The following is a 19,909-nucleotide window of genomic DNA, read 5'->3' on the forward strand; positions in this document are numbered from 1 at the left end:
CCCGCTGGCGGTGGTGGCCGCACTCGGCCCCGCGGGAGACGGGGCGGCGGGGGCAGTCAACTAGCGTCTACTAGCCCGTTAATTTAACGGGCCTAAAATAACTAGTATATAGATAATTGTCTATCAAGAACTGGGAGAGGGATTCAGTTAACTGGACAGGATAAGGGAAGGAGGGGTGAGGATAGATTAGAGCAGAGTTTGTTTTGCAGAGCATACCAGAGGCAGGTGGCAGTGGCTGGTCAAAGCTGGAGTACATATTTCCAAAGTAAAGGGCTGGGTGCTCTCAGAAGCCCAGGTTAGTTTGGTCACCTGAGTCCTTGTTTGCTGCATTCATCCGGTTCTCTCTGCTGGGGAACTCCTGACTCCCATACTCAGAAGCAGCCCCTCATCATTGGCTGCCTTGTCTTAAATGCCCTAGTGCAGAGCTGATGGGGCTTAAAGCCTACTTCCAGCCCCACCCCCTTACTGACCTTATTTCCTGCCCTGCCCAACCTAGCTGTCTCTCTGGAACTGTCCCCTGCAGCTTGCCCTCTCAACCTCACTGGGGCTTGACCAGCCTGGACCATTCACACCCCTGCTGCCCCCTGAAGGACAGATGGTATCACCATTAAGCATCCTGGAACCTAGCAAACTCTTGCTATTTAGGAATATTATCAAGAATAAAATATTTATATATATATATTTTAGTAGGTGAGATTTCTCTGGTCAAAGCCAATCCCAGAAGTTTAGCCAAAAGCTACTCTCCTCATTCATTTGTATTCCTTCTACTTCTTTCCTGGGAATTCTCTATTTGTTTCTGGCTGTGCCTGTCCAAGTTATCTTTCAAAAATGCACAACTATAAAGGGGTGCTGCCAGACAAGGGGGGTGGGTATTCTCAAATGGCAAATGATTGATCTGGCCAGTGGTGGTTATACAATTTGTTCACTGCACATATGTCACAACTTGGGGGGGGGCGGGTTAGCTGAATGGCGGGGGTAAAAAGGGTGTAGTTCATAAGGGTAGAAGGCAAGAGAGAAGAAGCTGGCCAATGGGCTTCGGTCAACACCCAGCTGGGTGGCTGGGGGGTGGGATTGACTGTGGCACATACCCCTGAAAGTCTGCTTTGCCCAGTCCCAAGAAGGGGTGAGGCCAGCTTGGTAACTGGAGGATCGGTCCAGGGAGGTTAAAGCTGCCCTGATCCTGCCATCCAGCTACCTACACAAAGCCCGTTTTCAGATGCTGCTAATTTTTAATAAAGTTGTGGCCTTGCACCCAATTCCCAATACTACTTTGTTGCCTCTTCCTTCATATCAACACAACTTGGAACCTTCTGCTCTTCCCAGAGCAGCCCCATCCCCTAAGGGCACTATTTCATAGTGCTCACATCTAGTCTCCAACTTTACCCATCTCCCATCCATTCCAAAAAACATGGTTTCAATAGATTTTCTGCAATTTTAAATCAAAGCTTCTTAACATTTTTATAACATCCAGCACCAGAGATTAAGCATTCAGTACACTGTCAAGACCAAGACATCCTTGGGTGAATGAGGTGCATATCCTGAGTGCCAGACAATCAAAGCGTGTTTTGCTTTCTCTGGCTGAAGTTCCATTCCTGAGTAGCCAAGGTTTTTGCTGGACCTGAGTAAAGTGTAAAATGTAATTGCTGCCAACCAACTGAAGTCTAGATTCTCTGTATCTGGGTGAGTTGAAAGTTGATGCAGTTTGCCCCGTTAAGGGGAGAAAGAAAAGATCTTAAGCAGAAGGACAGCTCTCTTGGAAGGAGATACGTATGATATGTTGGAGGGTAAGTGTTAGAAATTCAAAATTTCATATTTGAAGATGTAATGATAGCTGGTACTGCAGGTACACTGGCAGTGTAACCTCAGCTCTGGAAATCATGCCAGCACACATGTTCCCCTAATTAAATATTCTTCTGTACAAACAAATCCCTCCCTACCTCTCTCCCTACTCCAGTCTTTCCTGCCACATGGTCTTGGACAGGAAGAAAAAACTAGGCTGGGAAATGTGACCGGAAGGTTGGCCGAATCCAAAAAGACAGTATTTTCTAGAAACGTGGCCCATTTTCTAAATAAGTTTGGAAATGTCGAGTAAGCAGTCATTGACAATTTCAGAGCTTTTTAATGAAACAAATGCTAAGAAAACCAGAAGCTCTACCAGCATTCAACAAGACTTCTCCATATATTGCAAAATCCTCACTCACCTAATAATGTTCTTTGCCACCCCTTTGCTTCCTCAGACTCAGGGGTGTAGTGGAGAGGGGATGCGCAGGGTTGGAGTGCCAGTACTTCTTGGCTCCTCTGGCTGTTGAGATGGGCATGGCCATAGAGGGTGTCATGGAGAGCGCCTGCACTTCTGAATTTGCAACTACGTCACTGCCCAGACTAGTTCAAGAATCTCCCCAAAAGGGGACTCTCACCTCACTGTTTGAAAATCATTGACCTAGATCTAACCATGTTTTTCCATGTGTCTGCTTACTAGATTCCATTTCCTAGGCAACCGGCATCTTAATTCTGCTCGTACTACTCTATTGTATTTCTGGTTCAGTCAATGCTAACACGCAATACAAATATATCAGGATGTTAAGTTTTCTTATTGTTATGTGCTATGCTCAACACAAATTATCACTACTTCACCATACATCAGAATGTGATTTAAGCCTATTAAATTCTACAAGAGTGCAATGCATTTCATTTAACCTGGAACGGACCTCAAAAAGCTGCCTGTATTGGACAAACTGGTCACTAGAGATGAAAACGAACTGCTTACATGAGCTATTGTTCATTAAGCCATGTTCCACCACATTGAGTGTGGGTTCTACATTTCTGGAAGCAGTACTGTCTGTCTGTCTCCCTGCTTTACTGATGGGGGCAGGAGACAAAGGGTCCTTCTAGACTTTTTTTTTTTTTTTTACAGGAGGGCTCATATGAGAACTGCTTGTGAACATTCACACCTAGCAGTACTTTGTGCTGGTTCTTTTCACCATATTGAGTATGTGCACCAAGGCAGACGTGAGTTGTAGTCCTCTGTCACTCCCCCAGACCTTCCCACTTCCATCACTCCAATAACAAAGGGAAATTTGGTGCTTAACTTGCACATGGGCAGAAAGCAAATTCCCTTTAAAAAAATTTTAATGTTGTGCAATAGTGCAGTTATGGCTGATCACAGTTGCAGCACATCAATGGTCTGCAGTGTCAGCCCACGCCCCCACTGAAACTGCCATGGTGCCATGTAAAGATTTTGCCAAAGAAAGGGGAAAGTAATCCATGGCAAGTAGTCCCTGAAGGGCAGAGGAGAGGTAGCAAGCTGGCTGGGGTGGACAGAATCATTTACCTTACTTTGTCCACTGCAAAATCCCAGAGGCAGGAAAAGGCAACTGGGCTTGTGATGGGTGTAGTAGATGCAACTGGATCTTTTCAGAGGAAGTGCAGAACAAAAGGGACCTACTGTGTCCTATTACATAACATGTTTGCCTTGATTACAGTCTGACTACTCCAGCCTTACATGCTTTTCAGGCTTACTCAAGGACACACATGATTCACTGGGGGTATCTCCCCATTGCCAGGTTGCTTTTCCACTATTCTGGTTAGCTGCATACATTGTAGCTCAGTCCAAATAAAGGGCAAATGTCCTCTATTATTATTATTATTATATTTTATTATTACATTTATATCCCGCTCTTCCTCCAAGGAGCCCAGCGCAGTGTACTACATACTTAAATTTCTCTTTCACAACAACCCTGTGAAGTAGGCTAGGCTGAAGTAAGATCTATGGCAACAAAAGTCTGGGTCTATGCTATCTGCTGCATTTTCTTCTTCAAATCTTGTACGGTTACTTGATGTGTTCACATCAAAACAAAACAACTCTGGTCTTTATGCAAGGAAATAAGCAAAATCTCAATCATTTATGTCTTTACTGATGACTATTGTGGCTCTGTATACATGACAAAATAACACTAGTTTGACAGAACAGTAAAAGTGTTATTTTTCTGTGTAAACATTGGTTCATACTTTCTTATTGCCATGAATGTACCAGTTCTGGTATCTATGATCAGGAAATAAGAAAGTACACAATTGTTGGAGGTGAGGAAGACATTCCTCTTCCCATCTGGGGCTCTATTCCATGTGGTTTCCAAAAAAAAAAAAAATTAAAAAATCCAGAAGCTTTGTTTATGCATACAATGTACTAGTGATTATAAAGGAAAAAGATAAAGCCTTTTATGCATATAATAAAAAGGAACAAAAACAGAATACAGTTTTAAAGACTTGAGAGACACTTCCCCAAGTTTCAGTAATGGCATTAGAAAACCCAGTTTGATTTTGTGTATATTTTAAATAATAAAAATTGAAATATATAAAATAATTAAAACCTTAAAATCTTAATGTATCTAAGATTTCAGTGGCTGAAACAACTTCAAGTATAAGAGAAAGCTGAGAAAGAATTCAGGTTAATTATTGATTAGGCATAGATTAGGTTTGGCCAAGAAACCAGACCATCCTATTATGTTGGATGATGGAACTGAAAATCACTTGCCTTTGCATAGGCTACCAAAACATTTAACAGCACAAACTGCAGAATGATCTCATGAGCTCCTATATTTGAAGAGTCCCTTTGTTAGCCTAAGGATCATACAACTTTGTAATAGTTGTTGGGGTGGCTACTACACAATGGTTTATTGTGGCCATAACAGTTTGCTCTGTCCTAAGCAACTGCAAATTGCACAGGTGAAGGTTTTTTTTCCCTTTTCCAGATGGCAGAAAGACTAGTTCTGGGTTTCCAAACAGGTGACTTTGGAAAGTGGGGGCAGGTGAGAAAAGAGACTGTAGGTATCTGCTGTCCCCTGCAGTGCCCCAAACCAGTTGTGAGCAGGGAAACAAAGGAACAGTTCAGATGATACCTCCTTGGCCCATACAATTAAAAGGGGGATGCACATTTACATGATAAAGGGGTGTACCAAGAGGGCATCAGGGTGTTGCAAGAGATGCCGCCTGGGACAAACATTCAGTGAGGGAAGTATTGTCTGAAAGGGGAATGACCCAAAGAGGAATGCCTCTCAGTATTTTCTCCTCACCCTTGATCCAAGATAAGGACAGGAGGCGCATGCATGTCTGCAAAAGAAAAGTATGTTCATGACCTAAGATGCATGGATGCAATCAGTCTGGAGAGAAATCACAGCAGCAGTGGGCTCCTGTTTGCTTATACAAGACTTTGGAATTCTGGTCCAGATAGACCAGCTCCAAGTTTCAGGGAGACCTCTGCAAACTGCCCTCTATGCCTCCTTATGTGCTGCCACCACTCAATGGCTCTGGGCGCAGAGGTGGTCTCAGGGAGAGACCTGAGAGCCCTGGGCAGCTTCCCAGTGATGTGAACCTCTAATACTAACCCTGGTAGTCAAGATCCAACGAAATGTGGCTGACATAAGAAGAATTATTCAAGGTAGTCCCATTGAAATTAAAAGGACAAGCCAGGTGATGCTTAATCTGTCCTTTTAATTTCAGTTGGGCTACTTTGAGTACATAGGAAGCTGCCATATATGGAGTCAGACCATTGGTCTATCTAGCTCAGTATTGTCTTCACAGATGGGCAGCAGCTTCTCCAAGGTTGTAAGCAGGAATCTCTCTCTCAGCCCTATCTTGGAGATGCTGCCAGAGAGGGGACTTGGAACCTTCTGCTCTTCCCAGAGCGGTTCCATCCCCTGAGAGGGCTATCTTGCAGTGCTCACAATTCTAGTCTCCCATTCATATGCAGCCAGGGCAGACCCTGCTTAGCTAAGGGGACAAGTCATGCTTGCTACCACAAGACCAGCTCTCTTCCTCAGTAATTCTCCTTAGCATGTCAGCCTGGGAAATTAGTTCCATGAGCCCAAGAGGACATGGGGCTTATTTTTCAGCAGCAACCACATACAGGTTGCATGGCTAACTTTGAAACCAAAGGAGGCTTCAGAAAGGTTTCCGATACTGAATGAGGCTCAGGAGCTAAAATTTAAAAAACTGTCAAAACATTTCACTGACCTTCTTGCATAAGAGTAAGCAGCTCTTTGGATCCCAGGCTTTATATTTAACAAATATTTTCCTCAAAAATATCTCAATAAGTTTTTTAAATGGACTAGTTAAAGCAATTAACACAAAACTAGGTTTCTTCTTCTTTTCTTCCCTTTGATAGTCCCTGGATGACATCCAGACTAATGCTGCACTGGCACTACAGGGGAGGGGAGATTTTTTGCCAATCTTTCTTCCCTCTGAAGGTCACTGTACCCCATCAAAATATTTCCTGAAGGTCACCTGACTCACAGGGATAGATTTTTGGGAGGCACTGTATGTTTCAGAGGGAAGGGGAAATTGCCCCTCTCCTGCAGCACAAGTCAGAGTGAAAGCCTCTATTTTAGAAATATCTCTGCTTTGCTAGAGGAGCAACAATCTCATCACAAAGCCATAACGACAAAGCCTGAGCAAAGCAGATCCTCAATTCACTAATGTTCTATTATCCATTTTTTTGAAACCCGGATAGTAATAGTTTCCTCTCCTTATTGGACACTACTGAGACATAGTATTCACAGCCACCAGGAAAAGTGTTAAAGATGGATGAGCCTTGTCAGTTATTTCATCAGATGACAAATTGGCTCTGCCAGCCTGAAAACTGAAGAGAGTGGTGGCAAGGGACACTTTTCTCTGTCAGCCAGAAGGAATTTTGAGAAGAAGATACTGCCACTTGATTTGTATAATAACCCTTAGAGTGGTTCAACAAAGAAAGACGACTTTATCAGCGGGATATTTCTAATTGTATTCAAAGATATTTTGAAGTGCAGTAACCTTCAAGGACGATTCACGTGTGTTTCCTCATTACTTCAGTGACACTACATTACATTCATGTAAGTGAGAAGGCGGGGGAGGGAAACACCAAGCAGAAGAGTACGAGTAAAAGAAGGAGGAAGGCCTCAAGGTTGAAAGTAGTAATTTATTATGTTAAGATTGCCCAATGCGTTTTGATCAAAGGTCTTCCACAGGGGCAAAGGGTATTTATGTGCCTCATTCCGGATACCACACAGCAATTAACTCTTAATTTTTTGAAAGTGTATTATTGGGTTAGAACATAAGAACAGCCCTGCTGGAGCAGGCACATGGCCCATCCATTCCAGCATCCTGTTTCACACAGTGGCCCACCAGGTGCCACTGGAGAACCCACAGGCAGGAGGTATGTGCATGCCCTCTCTCCTTCTGTTGTTCCCATGCAGGGTGGATTTGATTTAAATCAAACTGATTTAAATCACTAGCAGGGTGGATAAAAATAAAAAAAAAATCTGATTTAAATCAAAAAAATCGGATTTTTTTGATTTAAATCGGATTTTTTTGATTTAAATCGGATTTTTTTATTTTTATCCACCCTGCTAGTGATTTAAATCATGATTTAAATCATTATTTAAATCAGTTTGATTTAAATCAAATCCACCCTGCTCCCATGCAACTGGTATTGAGAGGCATCGTGCCTCTGAGGCTGGAGGTGGCCCACAGCAATCTTGCTTTACTTGCTTAACTAGAGTACCAGAATAAGACATGAAGATACATTGCCCTGAGACAGGTTAGTCAAAATACGTTGGGCAGGCAACTTTTGAATAATAATGTAAAGTATCAGCTTGAGGCCTGCCTCTTTCTTTGCTGTCTCTACATTTGTTTAAGACACTAGTTAATAGTTCTAGAGGGATTTGCCTATAGTTACACTGAGCTGAACTCTCAGCATTAATCTAATTTTATCTTAAAAGTGAGGTATAATAAACACCACTAACTCTAGTGGTGATCTTTGCTTGTTTCCATTCTGTCATGGGACTACAGTCCACAGAGATGGCATAGGCCGGATAATAGTAAAGCCAACAATTATATGCATACTCCTCTAATACTGGAGATGGCTTGCATCCCTGGAAAGAAACAATAGAATTCCAACATATCTGAAGGGAAATGAATACAATCCTTGAACACAGGGGTGGTTTGTCAATGAGACAAAGTGAGGTGACAGCCTCAGGGGGTGCCTGAACCCCAGGGTGGCAAGCACACACAACCCGTCTCAACCCCTTCTGCCCACAGACATTACCTCACCTGCCTTGCTGCACCCTGCCACACCTCAGTTTGTCCCCCACAGCCTGCTGGTCTGGATGCGCCTCCCATGGGCATCTCCTAGCCAGCAAGCAATCTATCTCTAGTCAGCTGGATGGCTTTTTTTCTCTTGCTCGGAGCACACTGGGAGATGCTGACAGGCAGTATGTGTCTGATTGCTAGCCACACCCCCAATGCTGATATGCTGGTGTTAGGGGGCATGGCCAGCATTGGGGCACATACCACCTTTCAGTGTCTCCCAGTTCGCAGGTGGTTCACTAATCACCTGGATGGTTTCTTTCTCATTTGGAGCAAGAGAAAGGACACCTTCCACAAGGCCTGCAAACTGGCTGACAGGCAGCATATGTCCTGATGCCAACCACGCCCCGATGCCAGCATGTTGTGTCATTCACCTCTTGAAAGATTATGCTGTTCTTTGAACAACATTCTGCTACGTCAGAACAGGTGTCCATGCCAGGTCTGGGGGAGATGAAGAAGTCTGGGTCTGGCAGCAGGGCAACCACTTAGCAAGGCATCAGGGAATCCAGGCAGGCCGAGATTGGAATAAAAAGAGCTCAAAAAGGGAGCCATTGCACCAGTAAAGGAAAAGCTTCAACTGACAAGGTTACACAGTATCTGGGGCAGCAACAATATAGGAAGGTGCTGAAAGGCATCATCTCATACTGCACAGAAGGAGGCAATGGTAAACCCCTTCTGCATTCTACCAAGAAAACTACATGGTTCTGTGGTCACCAGGAGTCAACACCAATTCGAAAGCACAATCTTTCCTTTCCTTTATTGTAGTTCTGGAGGCTGCAGGTTTCCCCCACCTCTGATCCGTTAACAGCCATAGAGGATGGCAAACATCACATATTATCATAATGAGCTACTAGAACAGGAAGGCATGCAACAAATCAAACTGAGCCAGAGTGATATGCAAAGGGTGGCCAAATGACCTCCATATTAAACAAATGCCTCTTTTTCTAAGATCACCATAGCTCCTTAAACACAGGAGACAGCTCCATAGTGGATCTATGTATTATTCCTGAAACACATTATATTTGACTATCCCCTTGGTATGCCTTTATCTGTGAAATATATCATTCTCATGCCAGTAAATAATTCTTCAACCAAACACTGTAAAAAGGATGCATATGCAGAAAGCGAAAGGGTAGGCTATTTTGCATAGCTCCAGTCAGAATATGAAAATAATGTATCAGGGATTTGTAACGCAGAGGCTAGAGTGTCAGATTTGGACATGGGAGACAATTTCTTTGTCATCTGCTTGACAGAAAAATGCTGCCCCAGCTGAAATTATTTTTACAGAACTATTGAAGGCACAGGAGCTCTGTCCTTCCATGAATCTGGTATCATTATGAACAGCTGTAGTTTCTTCCTAGTTCAAATCCATCTGGCCATAGGTTATAAGAATATTCTCAAGAAGTGCTAAAATAAATTGTGTCATTTGGAGACTGTTGCTCTTCAAAACAAGACCTCCGGTATGGAGTCCCACAAGGCTCCATACTGTCTGCAATGCTTTTTAACATCTACATGAAGCCACTGGGACATCATCAGAAGATTTGGTGCAGGGCGTTATCAGTATGCTGATGATACCCAAATCTGTTTCTCCATGTCATCTTCATCAGGAAATGTCCTAACTTCTATAAATGCCTGCCTGGAGGTGGTAATGGGCTGAATGAGGGAGAACAAACTGAGGCTGAATCCAAGCAAGACAGAGGTAGTCATCGTGGGAGGTCAAGATTTAGAAAGTGGTCTGCCTGTTCTAAACAAGGTTGCACTCCCCTGGAAAGAGCAGGTACAAAGTCTGGGAGTACATCTGGACTCAAACCTCTCCCTGATATCTCAGGTTGAGACAATGGCCAGGCATGCTTTTTATCAGCTTTGGCTGTTTCGCCAGCTACGTCCATTGCTGGAAATATATGACCTTAAAACAGTGGTGCATATGCTGGTAACATCTAGACTTCACAACTAAAATACGCTCTGTGTAGGGTTGCCTTTGTACGTAGTTCGGAAACTGCAGTTAGTATAGAATGCAGCAGCCAGGTTAGTCACTGGAGTTGCCCAAAGAGATCGTATTACACCCATTTTAAAAGAACTACACTGGCTGTCAATAATTTTATGGGCAAATTACAAAGTGCTGGTCATCCTCTATAATAAAGCCCTAGAGTGTAATCCCGTGTCCCTGCCCGTGTCTTTCTCGGCCGTTCTGGGCATGCGCAGGGCACATGCCCAGAACGTCCGAGAAAGATACGGCCACAGGGACATGGGCGGCCATGTTGGAAGGAAGGCCGGAGGCGGTGGCCGCAGCGGGGCGACTGACCCTGATGGTGGCAGCCGCCATGGCGGCAGTGCAGGCAAGGCAGCGGTGGCCGCAGCGGGCCTCACTGGCGGCAGCCACCGCGGCAGGGGACTGGCCCCGATGGTGGCGGCAGTGGCCACAAGGAGACTGGGCCCACTGGTGGCAGCCGCCACGGCGGGAGACTGAGCCTGGTGGCGGTGGCGGCCGCCGCGGGAAGCCTGGAGGCGGCGGCCGCGGAACCTGACCGGCCGTGGGAAGGGTAAGGGAGCCCTGAGGTGGCGGGGGACCTGAGGTGGCGGGGGGCCTGAGGTGGCGGGGGGCCTGGCCCGGCCGGGGAGGCCGGCGGCGGCCCCGGATAGCGCCAGCCCCAGTCGAAGGAGGCGGTGGGCCCGGGTGGGAGGAGGCGGCGGTTGAGGGCGCAGACTAGCGCCCGTTAAATTAACGGGCTGAAAAATACTTGTTATCTAGAAAGCCCTAAATGGCTAGGGTTCGAGGTATTTAAGATAATGCTTTCTTCTTCATTAACCCCACCACCTATTAAGATCATCTGAGGAGGTCCAATTGCAGTTGCCACTGGCTTGGTTGCTGACAACTCAAAACTGGGCCTTTTCTAGCCCAAGGACTCTGGAACAGGCTTCCTAATGAATTTATTTATTTTATTTTATAACACATTTGTATACTGCCCAAAATGCAGGTCTCTGGGCAGTTTACAACAATAAAAACAGATAAAAAGAATAAAACATTACAACAATTAAAATTCAAAATGTTAAAACTATTAAAAACACAATTAAAGCAATATCTAATTAAAAGCCTGGGTGAAGAAATGTATCTTGACTGCCTTTTTAAAAGTTGTCAAAGATGGGGAGGCTCTTATTTCAGCAGAAGTGTGTTCCAAAGCCTCGGGGCAGCAAGAGAAGGCCCATCCCCGAGTAGCCACCAGACAAGCCGGTGGCAACTGCAGACGATCCCCTCCAGATGATTTTAAAGGGTGGTGTGGTTCATAGCAAAGAAGGTGTTCTCTTAAATACCCAGGGCCCAAGCTGTTTAGGGCTTTATAGGTTAGAACTAAAAGCTTGTATTTTGCCCGGAAACTTAACAGCAACTAGTGTAGATCTTTTAAGATAGGAGTGATATGGTCTCTCCGAGATGACCCAGAGACCAACTTGGCTGCCGCATTCTGGACCAACTGAATACAAAAGCAGCCCCACATACAGCACATTGCAGTAATCAAGTCTGGGTGACCAGCTGATGTACTACTGTTCTGAGGTCATTTATCTCAAGAAATGGACTCATCTGGCGTATCGGCCAAAGCTGATAAAAGGCACCTCTGGCCACTGCCTCAACCTGGGACACCAGGGAGAAGTTTGTGTCCAGAAGCACCCCCAGACTGCATACCTGTTACTTCTGGGGAAATGTGACCCCATCCAGAACTGGCAGATCAAAATCGTCTCCCGAGTACTGACCCCTCACAATAAGTACCTCCTTCTTATCTGGATTCAGCCTCAGCTTGTTACCTCTCATCCAGCCCATCAATGCCTCCAAGCAGGGATTTAGGAAGATTATGCCTTTTCCTGATGATGTTGACATGGAGAAAAAGATTTGGGTGTCATCAGGATACTGATAACACCCTGCACCAAATCTCCTGAAGATCTCTCCCAGCAGTTTCATATAGATGTTAAACAACATCAGAGACAATACGGAGCCCTGAGGGACATCATACTGAAGTTCAGTTTTTGAAGAACAACAGTTCCCAAGGGACACCATCTGGAATCTGCCCGATAAGTAAGAGTGGAACCACTGCAAAGCAGTGCCTCTCACTCCCAACCCCCTCAGACGCTCCAGAAGGATACTATGGTTGATAGTATCGAAAGCCACCAAGAGGTCCCAAAGGACCAACAAAGTCACACTTCCTCTGTAATTCCCTATTGGAGATAATCCATCAGGCCAGCCAATGCAGTCTTCACCCCATAACCCACCCAAAAGCCAGTCTGAAATGGGTCTGGATAATCAGTTTCATCCAAGACTGCCCGGAGTTGAGATGCCACCACCCTCTCAGTTACCTTGCCCAGGCACAGAAGGTTGGAGACAGGCCTATAATTGCTCAACTCCGAGGAATCCAAGACAAGCTTCTTCAAAAGTGGTCTAATAATTGCCTCCTTAAGCCAAGGAGGCATCCTGCCCTCCCTCAGAGAAGCATTTATGATCTCTACTAAGCCTTCTACAACAACCCCCTGCCAGATAGTATTAGCCATTTCAGGCATGGGTCAAGAGAACAGGTGGTAGTCCACATCGATCCAAGCTTCTTGTCCACATCCTCAGGAGTCACAAACTGAAACTGATCCAGCCTGACCACATAAGAGTCACTAGACACCTCCAATTCAGACACTGCAGTAATTGTGGGGTCTAAATCCAAGTCGGCCCGAATAAGAGAGATTTTATCCACACAATAATCATAAACACGTCACAGCAGGCTATAGATGGTTTCAGATTCTGATTCACGGGACGAAGGGCACTTACTAGTCCTCTCACAACCCTGAACAACTCCGCCGGACATGAACTTGCGGATACAATACGGGCTGAAAAGAATAACTTCTTTGTCAGCCGTATTGCCAGAGCATAGATCTTCAAATGTGCTGTATGTTGTAATCTATCGGATTTGGGTCGAGTCTTCCTCCACTTGTGCTCCAGTTGTCTACCTTTCCACTTCAGCCCCCAGAGTTCTTCCGTATACCAAGGAGCCAATTTTGAAGCAGGTCAGAGAGGACACTTAGGAGCAATCATGTCGACTGCCTTAGTGAGTCTTATGTCCCAATTCTCCACCAGGCATCCACAGGATCACCAGCAGAGCCAACACTAAATCCCTCCAAGCCTTCTTGGAACTCTACTGGATCCAATAACCTTCTTGGGCAGACCATTCTAATGGGCCCCTCGTCCCAGCGAAGGTGGGGTGTGACTGTGAGTCCAACCTTAACTGGATGGTGGTCCGTCCATGACAATGGGGAAATTTCAGGAGTCCCCACCCATGGAACACCACCCTGATCAGTCATGGCTGCTATGAACTCCTGAGCTGCCCCAGACAAATTGGTCCCAAAGTGGACACTGAAGTCCCCCAGCACCACAATCCTGGGGGACTCCAATGCCAAACCCGAGACCAAGTCCGTCAGCTCAGTTAGGGACTCCATCAGGCAGCGGGGGTTGATTGGTACACCAAGAGAAGTCCCAGTCTATCCCTGGTCCCCGAACTTAAGTACACACATTCAATATGGTCAGACACTTCCACAGTGATCCTGGTCAGGGAGAGGTTATTCTTATAGACCACAGCCACTCTACCTCACCACCCAAGTCCCTGTACCTGCTCCTCAACAGAGTACCCTGGAAGAAGCAACTGGGACCAGACTGGGCCACCAGCCTCCCCCAACCAAGTCTCTGTAAGACATACCAGGTCTGCCCCTTCATCCGGAATCAAATCATGGATGGTTTCCGACTTATTTTGGACTGAACTAGCACTACAGAGGAGCAAGGTGAGGGTCTGTGGGAGGTGGGTACTGCTCTCCAAGGTCAAAGAGCTGGAAGGACAGCCGGAAGGGGAAACAGCTAATAGATTTCTGACTTCCCTTCCCCTGTAATGACTAATTGACCTGCCAGTGTTACTTCTCCTATTCCCCACCACCACCACCGGAATAGCCACCCCACAGTCAGTAGACACCCCCCCATCTCCCCATCCCCAGACAAACCAAGACACATCTGAAAAACCTAGGACCTAAAAACAACAGAAGCCAGAAAACACCATCTGGCCCTCGCCACCCCTCCTCCCGAAGTGGCTCCCCCAAAGGGGCGATGCCCTTTGGTATAGCCCCTTCAGTGGCCACCCCACCTTTGGTGGGCCTGCCACCACAGGGCAGCAGCCCTTTTATGAGTCCAGAAAGATGGCTAATCTGGGCAGCTGGTCCTCAAGAACTGCTGACTCACTCTGGCCCCGATCCCACACAGACTCACCTACAGGGCAGCAGCTGCAGCCACAGCCCCACACATTAGAGGGCACACAGGCTGACAAAAGCAGACAGCAGCCACGCAGACTCTAACCACTGGGCAGCAACTGTCTCTGGGAAGCAGATGTTAAGATGTCTTTCTCCCTGCAAGGCTCCTAGCAACTGAGGCACAGAGCACAGGCAGCAGCCCTTTTATAAGCCCAGAAAGATGACTAATTTGGGCAGCTGGTCCTCAAGATCTGCTGACTCACTCACTCAGGCCCTGATCCCACACAGACCACCCCCAAGGCAGCAGCGACAGTCCCACACTTTGGGGGCACACAGGCTGGCAAGCTGATAACAGCAGACAGCAGCCACACAGGCTCTCACCACTGGAGAGCAGCTGTCTCTGGGAAGCAGATGTTAAGATGTCCTCCTCCCTGCAAGGCTCCTGGCAATTGAGGCTCTAACTGTATAGTTTTTCCCCTTCTCTGAATTTTTTTTTTAAAGGGCCTGAAAACATACCTGTTTAGTCAGGCTTTTAGTTTATAGTTTTAAAGCTTCAGGTTTTATTTATTTATTTGATTTATATACCGCCCTTCCAAAATGGCTCAGGGTGGTTTTAGAGTTTTTATTTGTGTTAAGTTGTTTTAATTGTGTCAATGTTTTAATGGTTTTTGGAGTGGGACTTTTTTTTGTATGGGGTGGTATAAAAAAACAAATATAAAGCAAACTATTTTTTAATTTAAATGTAACACAATTAAAATAAGACACTGACAGGTCTCCACATATAGCAGTCAGAATTATTCATAAAATGGTGATAAACCTTTGTGTAGTGTTGGAGATGCAGCTCCTAATAGCATCGACTCTTATCACCAGCAACCTTCTTGACCACGAGGGGCATTAGGGGTAGACACAGCCACTAAGGGCATTATCCCACTGACCATGTTTTCTCCTTTGATAGTCTCAGGTTTAATTCCCTCACCTGGAAAGATAAAGAGAAAACTTCTTCTTCTCCCTTCCCCTCTTCCTGTATGTAGCCAGCAGCGAGGCATGTAGGCCTTAATCTGTCTTCCTGGTGGATTTCCAAAATACAACTACAACTACTTTATCTTCAATTCCATGTCACCAGACAATATTAATTAGCAGAGCTCGCCTTACTTGTGCACTTCTGCTGCAGCTGGGGTAGATAAAGAAATCTCTCCTCCAAGCAAACATATAGGAACGAACAATGACAAATTACAATTTACTTGACCAAATTCTAATCCCCTAGAGATTAGCGAAATAATGTTGCCACGGTCCTGCCGGTAGAAAATATCTTTCTGCAATATCCCCTGCCTGTATTTGCACGCTCATAGCCCGTTCTTCCGCTGGTCAAAGCAGTATTCACGTCAAGTTACCAGGACGGAGATTTGTTTGCAGCAAGCATCATTAGAAACCAAGACACTACTGGAGTGCGTATATTGGAGTATCCCCTCTACGACACCCTCCCTGACTACAAGGGCAATAGCTGTTATTCTGGGAACAGAGAAACCAGTCAAGTGGGAGGAAAAAGACTGAGGAAGAGCAACAGTGCCCCTGTCTGTACCTGCGCTGCCTGCCTATGTCGATAAACGAGAGACACGCGGAGAGGCACTACCTGCCTCAGGTGTGCCTGTGGACAACTGAGAACGAAGCGTCGCACCTCCAATATCCCAAGCACAGAAGGACAAGCCTACAGCGGAAGACACAGACAGAGCTGAAGGAAGAAGGCAGCGCGAGCTCGACGCCCCAGAACGTGATGTAATCGGGAGTGGGCGGAACAACGAAGGACGGGAGGCGTCTTTCCGCCCCTTCCTCGGGGAAGAGCAGCCTCGCCAGTGTTGCCGGCCTTTCCCTCAGCCTTTCTAAGGCGGGGCGGTGACGTCACTGGTCATGTCCCCGCCCCCTCAGCTTCTCCAGCCCTCCCCCTCGGCGAGCGCGCCTCCGGGCCGGCGGGAAGAGGAGAGGCTCCCTTCGGTGTACTTGCGAGAGCGTGGCGGGGGCGCGCACGGCGACGGCTTGGACGCCATGTTGGAAGGTTGCTGAGCCCGGCCGCCGGGATTCTGTTTCTTTCTCTTCCTTCCTCCCTCTCTCTCTCTCTCTGTTTGTGTGTTTGAGGCTGAGCCACAGTCGCTGCCGCGGCTGCTGGTGGTGACTGTTTCCTGTGAGGGCCCGGGGGGCAGGAGGAGGAGGAGGGAGGCGGCGGAAGAGGTAGCGGCGGATCATGGACGTCGAGAGGCTACAAGAGGCGCTAAAAGGTGGAGGCTCTGGGGATGTTTTTTGGGGGGGAGGAGGTGGGAGTGGGTGGCGACCCTGAGGTCACGGGGCGGTGAAGGGAAGGGGGAAGTCATCGGCCTTGGGGAGTGGGGCTTGATCCTCAGTCTAGGGGAAGTCGCATAAAATACTCTGGGGATTTCCTAGGAAAAGGAAGATATTTTTATCTGTTTCTTTGGGGGTGGGAAATAAGCTGTGAGGTGGGGGTGAGTAGATGGCTATCATCTTCCCCCTTCGCCAGTCCTGACAGAGTCCGGGGAATCTGTTTTCCTGGGCCCTGTTCTGTGCTTCAGTGTGTCTGCATTGGGGGTGGTAGTCTGGGGACCGTCATATGCCCTGCAAACCAGGGGTTTCATCTTCCTCCACTGCTGTCTGATCTCCCCTTCCTCTCTTTAGAAGGGCCTTCAGAGTTCTCCAACCTAGTTTGTGTTTTCCTCATTTCCTGTATAGGTGTCCCCTTCGAATCCCCCTTTCCCTTTTTCTGTTTCCTGTTATACTCTCCTTTTCTGAAATCAGAGGCCCGCACTGGCTACCGTCTCACCTGGCTGCCCAACCTGAGGCACGTAGCCTGATGTTAGAAACCAGCTTTAAAGGAGAAGCTGGCAATCAACTTCTCAGCTACTGACGTGCATTTAGTATCTATGAGAGGCCTGTAAGGCCCTGGTCTGCGATGTGGTTCAGGGTTTCCTATTTATCATGTGGGATAATGGAATGAGGGAGTATTATGAGAGCCAGGGCTAGTGTTTAATGAGCAAGATGTGAACTCAATAATTTCTCCCATTTCTTCTCTCCTTTTTGCAGATTTTGAAAAGAGAGGGAAGAAGGAAGTATGTCCAATATTGGATCAGTTTCTTTGTCACGTTGCCAAGACCGGAGAGACAATGTGAGTGATTTTGACTGTGATCAGTTCTTTCTGTGTCCTTGGACAGGTCAGAAGCAACCAAATATTATTCATGTTTTGAACTACTTGATCAGTTAAATACCTACATAATTCCAGATTAAGAACCCTGCTGTCTGTTTATTAAGTGTATTCAGGGTAACTTTTTTTCCTGATTGAAGTCATTGCACTTACTCATATAGTGAGCCTGGTGCTTTCTTATTGGGATTTATTCAGTGTTGGTCCCTGTTTTTCTGAGTGGAAACTGGAAAAGCATTGTGTGTATGTTGCAATCTGTTATCAGAGTGGTTAGCTAACTTGAAGAACAGACATTGCCACATTCTGTAGCCACTTGTGTGAAAAGGTGACAATTTGATTCAGAGAGATGTCGGCAAGCTAACTTTCTGCCCTTCAGTAAGTTTTGATTCACTAGCTAGCACAAAACACTAGTTTTCTCAGCCTAATTGTACATTAGGGCAGTGCTGGTCCTTTATGGAAGAACCAAATTAGTAACATAAGAACAGCCATGCTGTTTAAGGCCCAAGGACTATCTAGTCCAGTGTCCTGTTTCACAGAGTGGCCTACCAGATGCCTTTGAGAAGCTTACAGGCAAGAGGTGAGGGCATGCCCTCTCTCTTGCTGTTGCTCTCCTGCACCTGGTATTTAGAGGTGTCTTGCCTCTGAGGCTGAAGGTGGGCCTATAACCACCAGACTAGTGGCTGTAGATAGATTAGTTCTCCATGGATTTGCTTATATTAATAATAAAGTATATTTACAGATCATTTCCAAAGCATGTGAGAGTACCACTTTAATAATTAGCAATGGGAACTGCTCATATGGCACTCTTTTTTGCATGTGATTCTAGATCAAGTAGAGCCATGCATAGAAGTTTGCTTAAGAAGCTGTTCTTTACAATTGACTTTATAGATGGGAAACTGATACTGAGAATGTTGTACCTGAAGCAGATGTCTCCTCCCGCCATCACACACACATACACACTTTTTCTTCTCGGTATTACTTGCCCTCAGCACAACACAATCCGGGAGCAACACCCCTACCTAACTGTTACCTACAACCAGAACTGGATTTTTTCCCCCCCAGGAGCTTCTGAGCTGAATTAAAGTTGTTTGACAGATGGGGATTGTTGTTTGTTGATTTCATTCTTATTTGCCTTAGCCCTGGAACGTCAGGAGGGTCATTTGTTGCAGCACTTATCTAGTTAGCCTTTCTGACATTGCTCTTTACTGACACAGCTGGCTGTGCACTTGGGATTGGGGGCAGGGGGATTGAGATGTCATATTGGGACCAAGTGTTAGGCCTTTGCCCCTAGAAACTAGGCAGTGGCTTCTGCTCTAGTGGGCCCATGTTATTCTGGTCACATCTATCATCTTTCAGACGTGATCACCATATCAATTTCAGGAAGCAGTGTTCATAATTTGGGCTGCTGTGAACATCGTTTTGGAAGTTGTGGAGAATGATGGGGTGTTGAGCTTCCCTGGTATTGTCAAGGATGGTAGCAGAATTTAGTATAGGAGAGTCTGGCTCATGGGCCCTCCTGCTTCCGTCCTAGTGTTCTACAAATTGTTGCTGCTTGTACCACTTGTGGAACATGTGCCTTAAATAATATGGTCAGCTGTGTTTGTTTGCAAAGCTGTATTAATGGTCTTTACTTCTCTGGAACAATCTTTAGTGTTTCTCTGGCTTCCCTATTGGCTCACAGTTTAGCAGGAAGAGGAGAGTTCTTCAGTGTGTACTGCTAATAGGGTGCAAGTTTTCTGGCTCCCAAGTTGTCTTCTTGGGGAGTGGGTGGGTGTTAATCTGACAGTGCAGGCTTCGATAAGGAATGTTTTATTTCAGTTTTATTTTGTTATTTGAGAGTTAGTCTAGCTTTACTGGGACAACTGCATGATTCTTGTTTTTAGAGACAATTGAAGTATTGAAATTTATTCTGCTTTTTAAATAAAGATTCAGCTCAGCAAGAAGAAAATATTGCTTATGGAAGGCCTTGACACATTTTGTTTGAATTTGGAAGCCAGCCCAAAAATGTATAAACCAGACAATGGATATTTGACAAAATTATTAGACTTAGTGATGGTCATTGTTGAGAGGGATGGTAAATGGCAGTCTCTTTATCCCCTTTACAAGTAATATATTTAGAACAGAAACCGGGCTGCCTGGCATAAATAAAGGTCCTCTGAATATCCGGGTCTAGGTGCCATGGTTAAATTTCTAGGAGCCATGACTCTCTGACTCCTAGAATTTGTCAAGCCCTCCCAGAATTTGTCAAGCCCTGGTTTTGCTAATATGCTGTAAAACTAATTTCAGCAAGGTGGTATTCTGCCCTTAAAATTAAATGTTTACTGGTTG

General features: G+C 45.9%; 1 protein-coding gene and 1 long non-coding RNA gene across 4 annotated transcripts in view; one reads left to right on the plus strand and one right to left on the minus strand.

Annotated features, from left to right (window-relative positions):
* The window catches only part of LOC128344486 (uncharacterized), a 34,016-nt gene extending 17,713 nt beyond the window's left edge, over window positions 1-16,303 (minus strand). For both annotated transcript variants that reach the window (XR_008315880.1, XR_008315879.1), the window contains exon 1: window positions 15,959-16,303. This is a non-coding gene — a long non-coding RNA (uncharacterized LOC128344486). The remainder of the gene's footprint in view (window positions 1-15,958) is intronic.
* Window positions 16,185-19,909, plus strand: part of PPP4R2 (protein phosphatase 4 regulatory subunit 2) — a 55,586-nt gene continuing 51,861 nt past the window's right edge. Inside the window, exons 1-2 of one of the 2 annotated variants that reach the window (XM_053294673.1) lie at window positions 16,185-16,429; window positions 17,467-17,548. In XM_053294673.1, the coding sequence (XP_053150648.1) occupies window positions 16,285-16,429; window positions 17,467-17,548 (227 nt within the window). In that variant the 5' untranslated portion in view covers window positions 16,185-16,284. Of the gene's footprint in view, window positions 16,650-17,466; window positions 17,549-19,909 lie in introns of both variants that reach the window. The other variant, XM_053294674.1, reaches the window with a different exon arrangement.

This window comes from Hemicordylus capensis, chromosome 2 (assembly GCF_027244095.1).
Source record: "Hemicordylus capensis ecotype Gifberg chromosome 2, rHemCap1.1.pri, whole genome shotgun sequence".
Lineage (NCBI taxonomy): Eukaryota > Metazoa > Chordata > Lepidosauria > Squamata > Cordylidae > Hemicordylus > Hemicordylus capensis.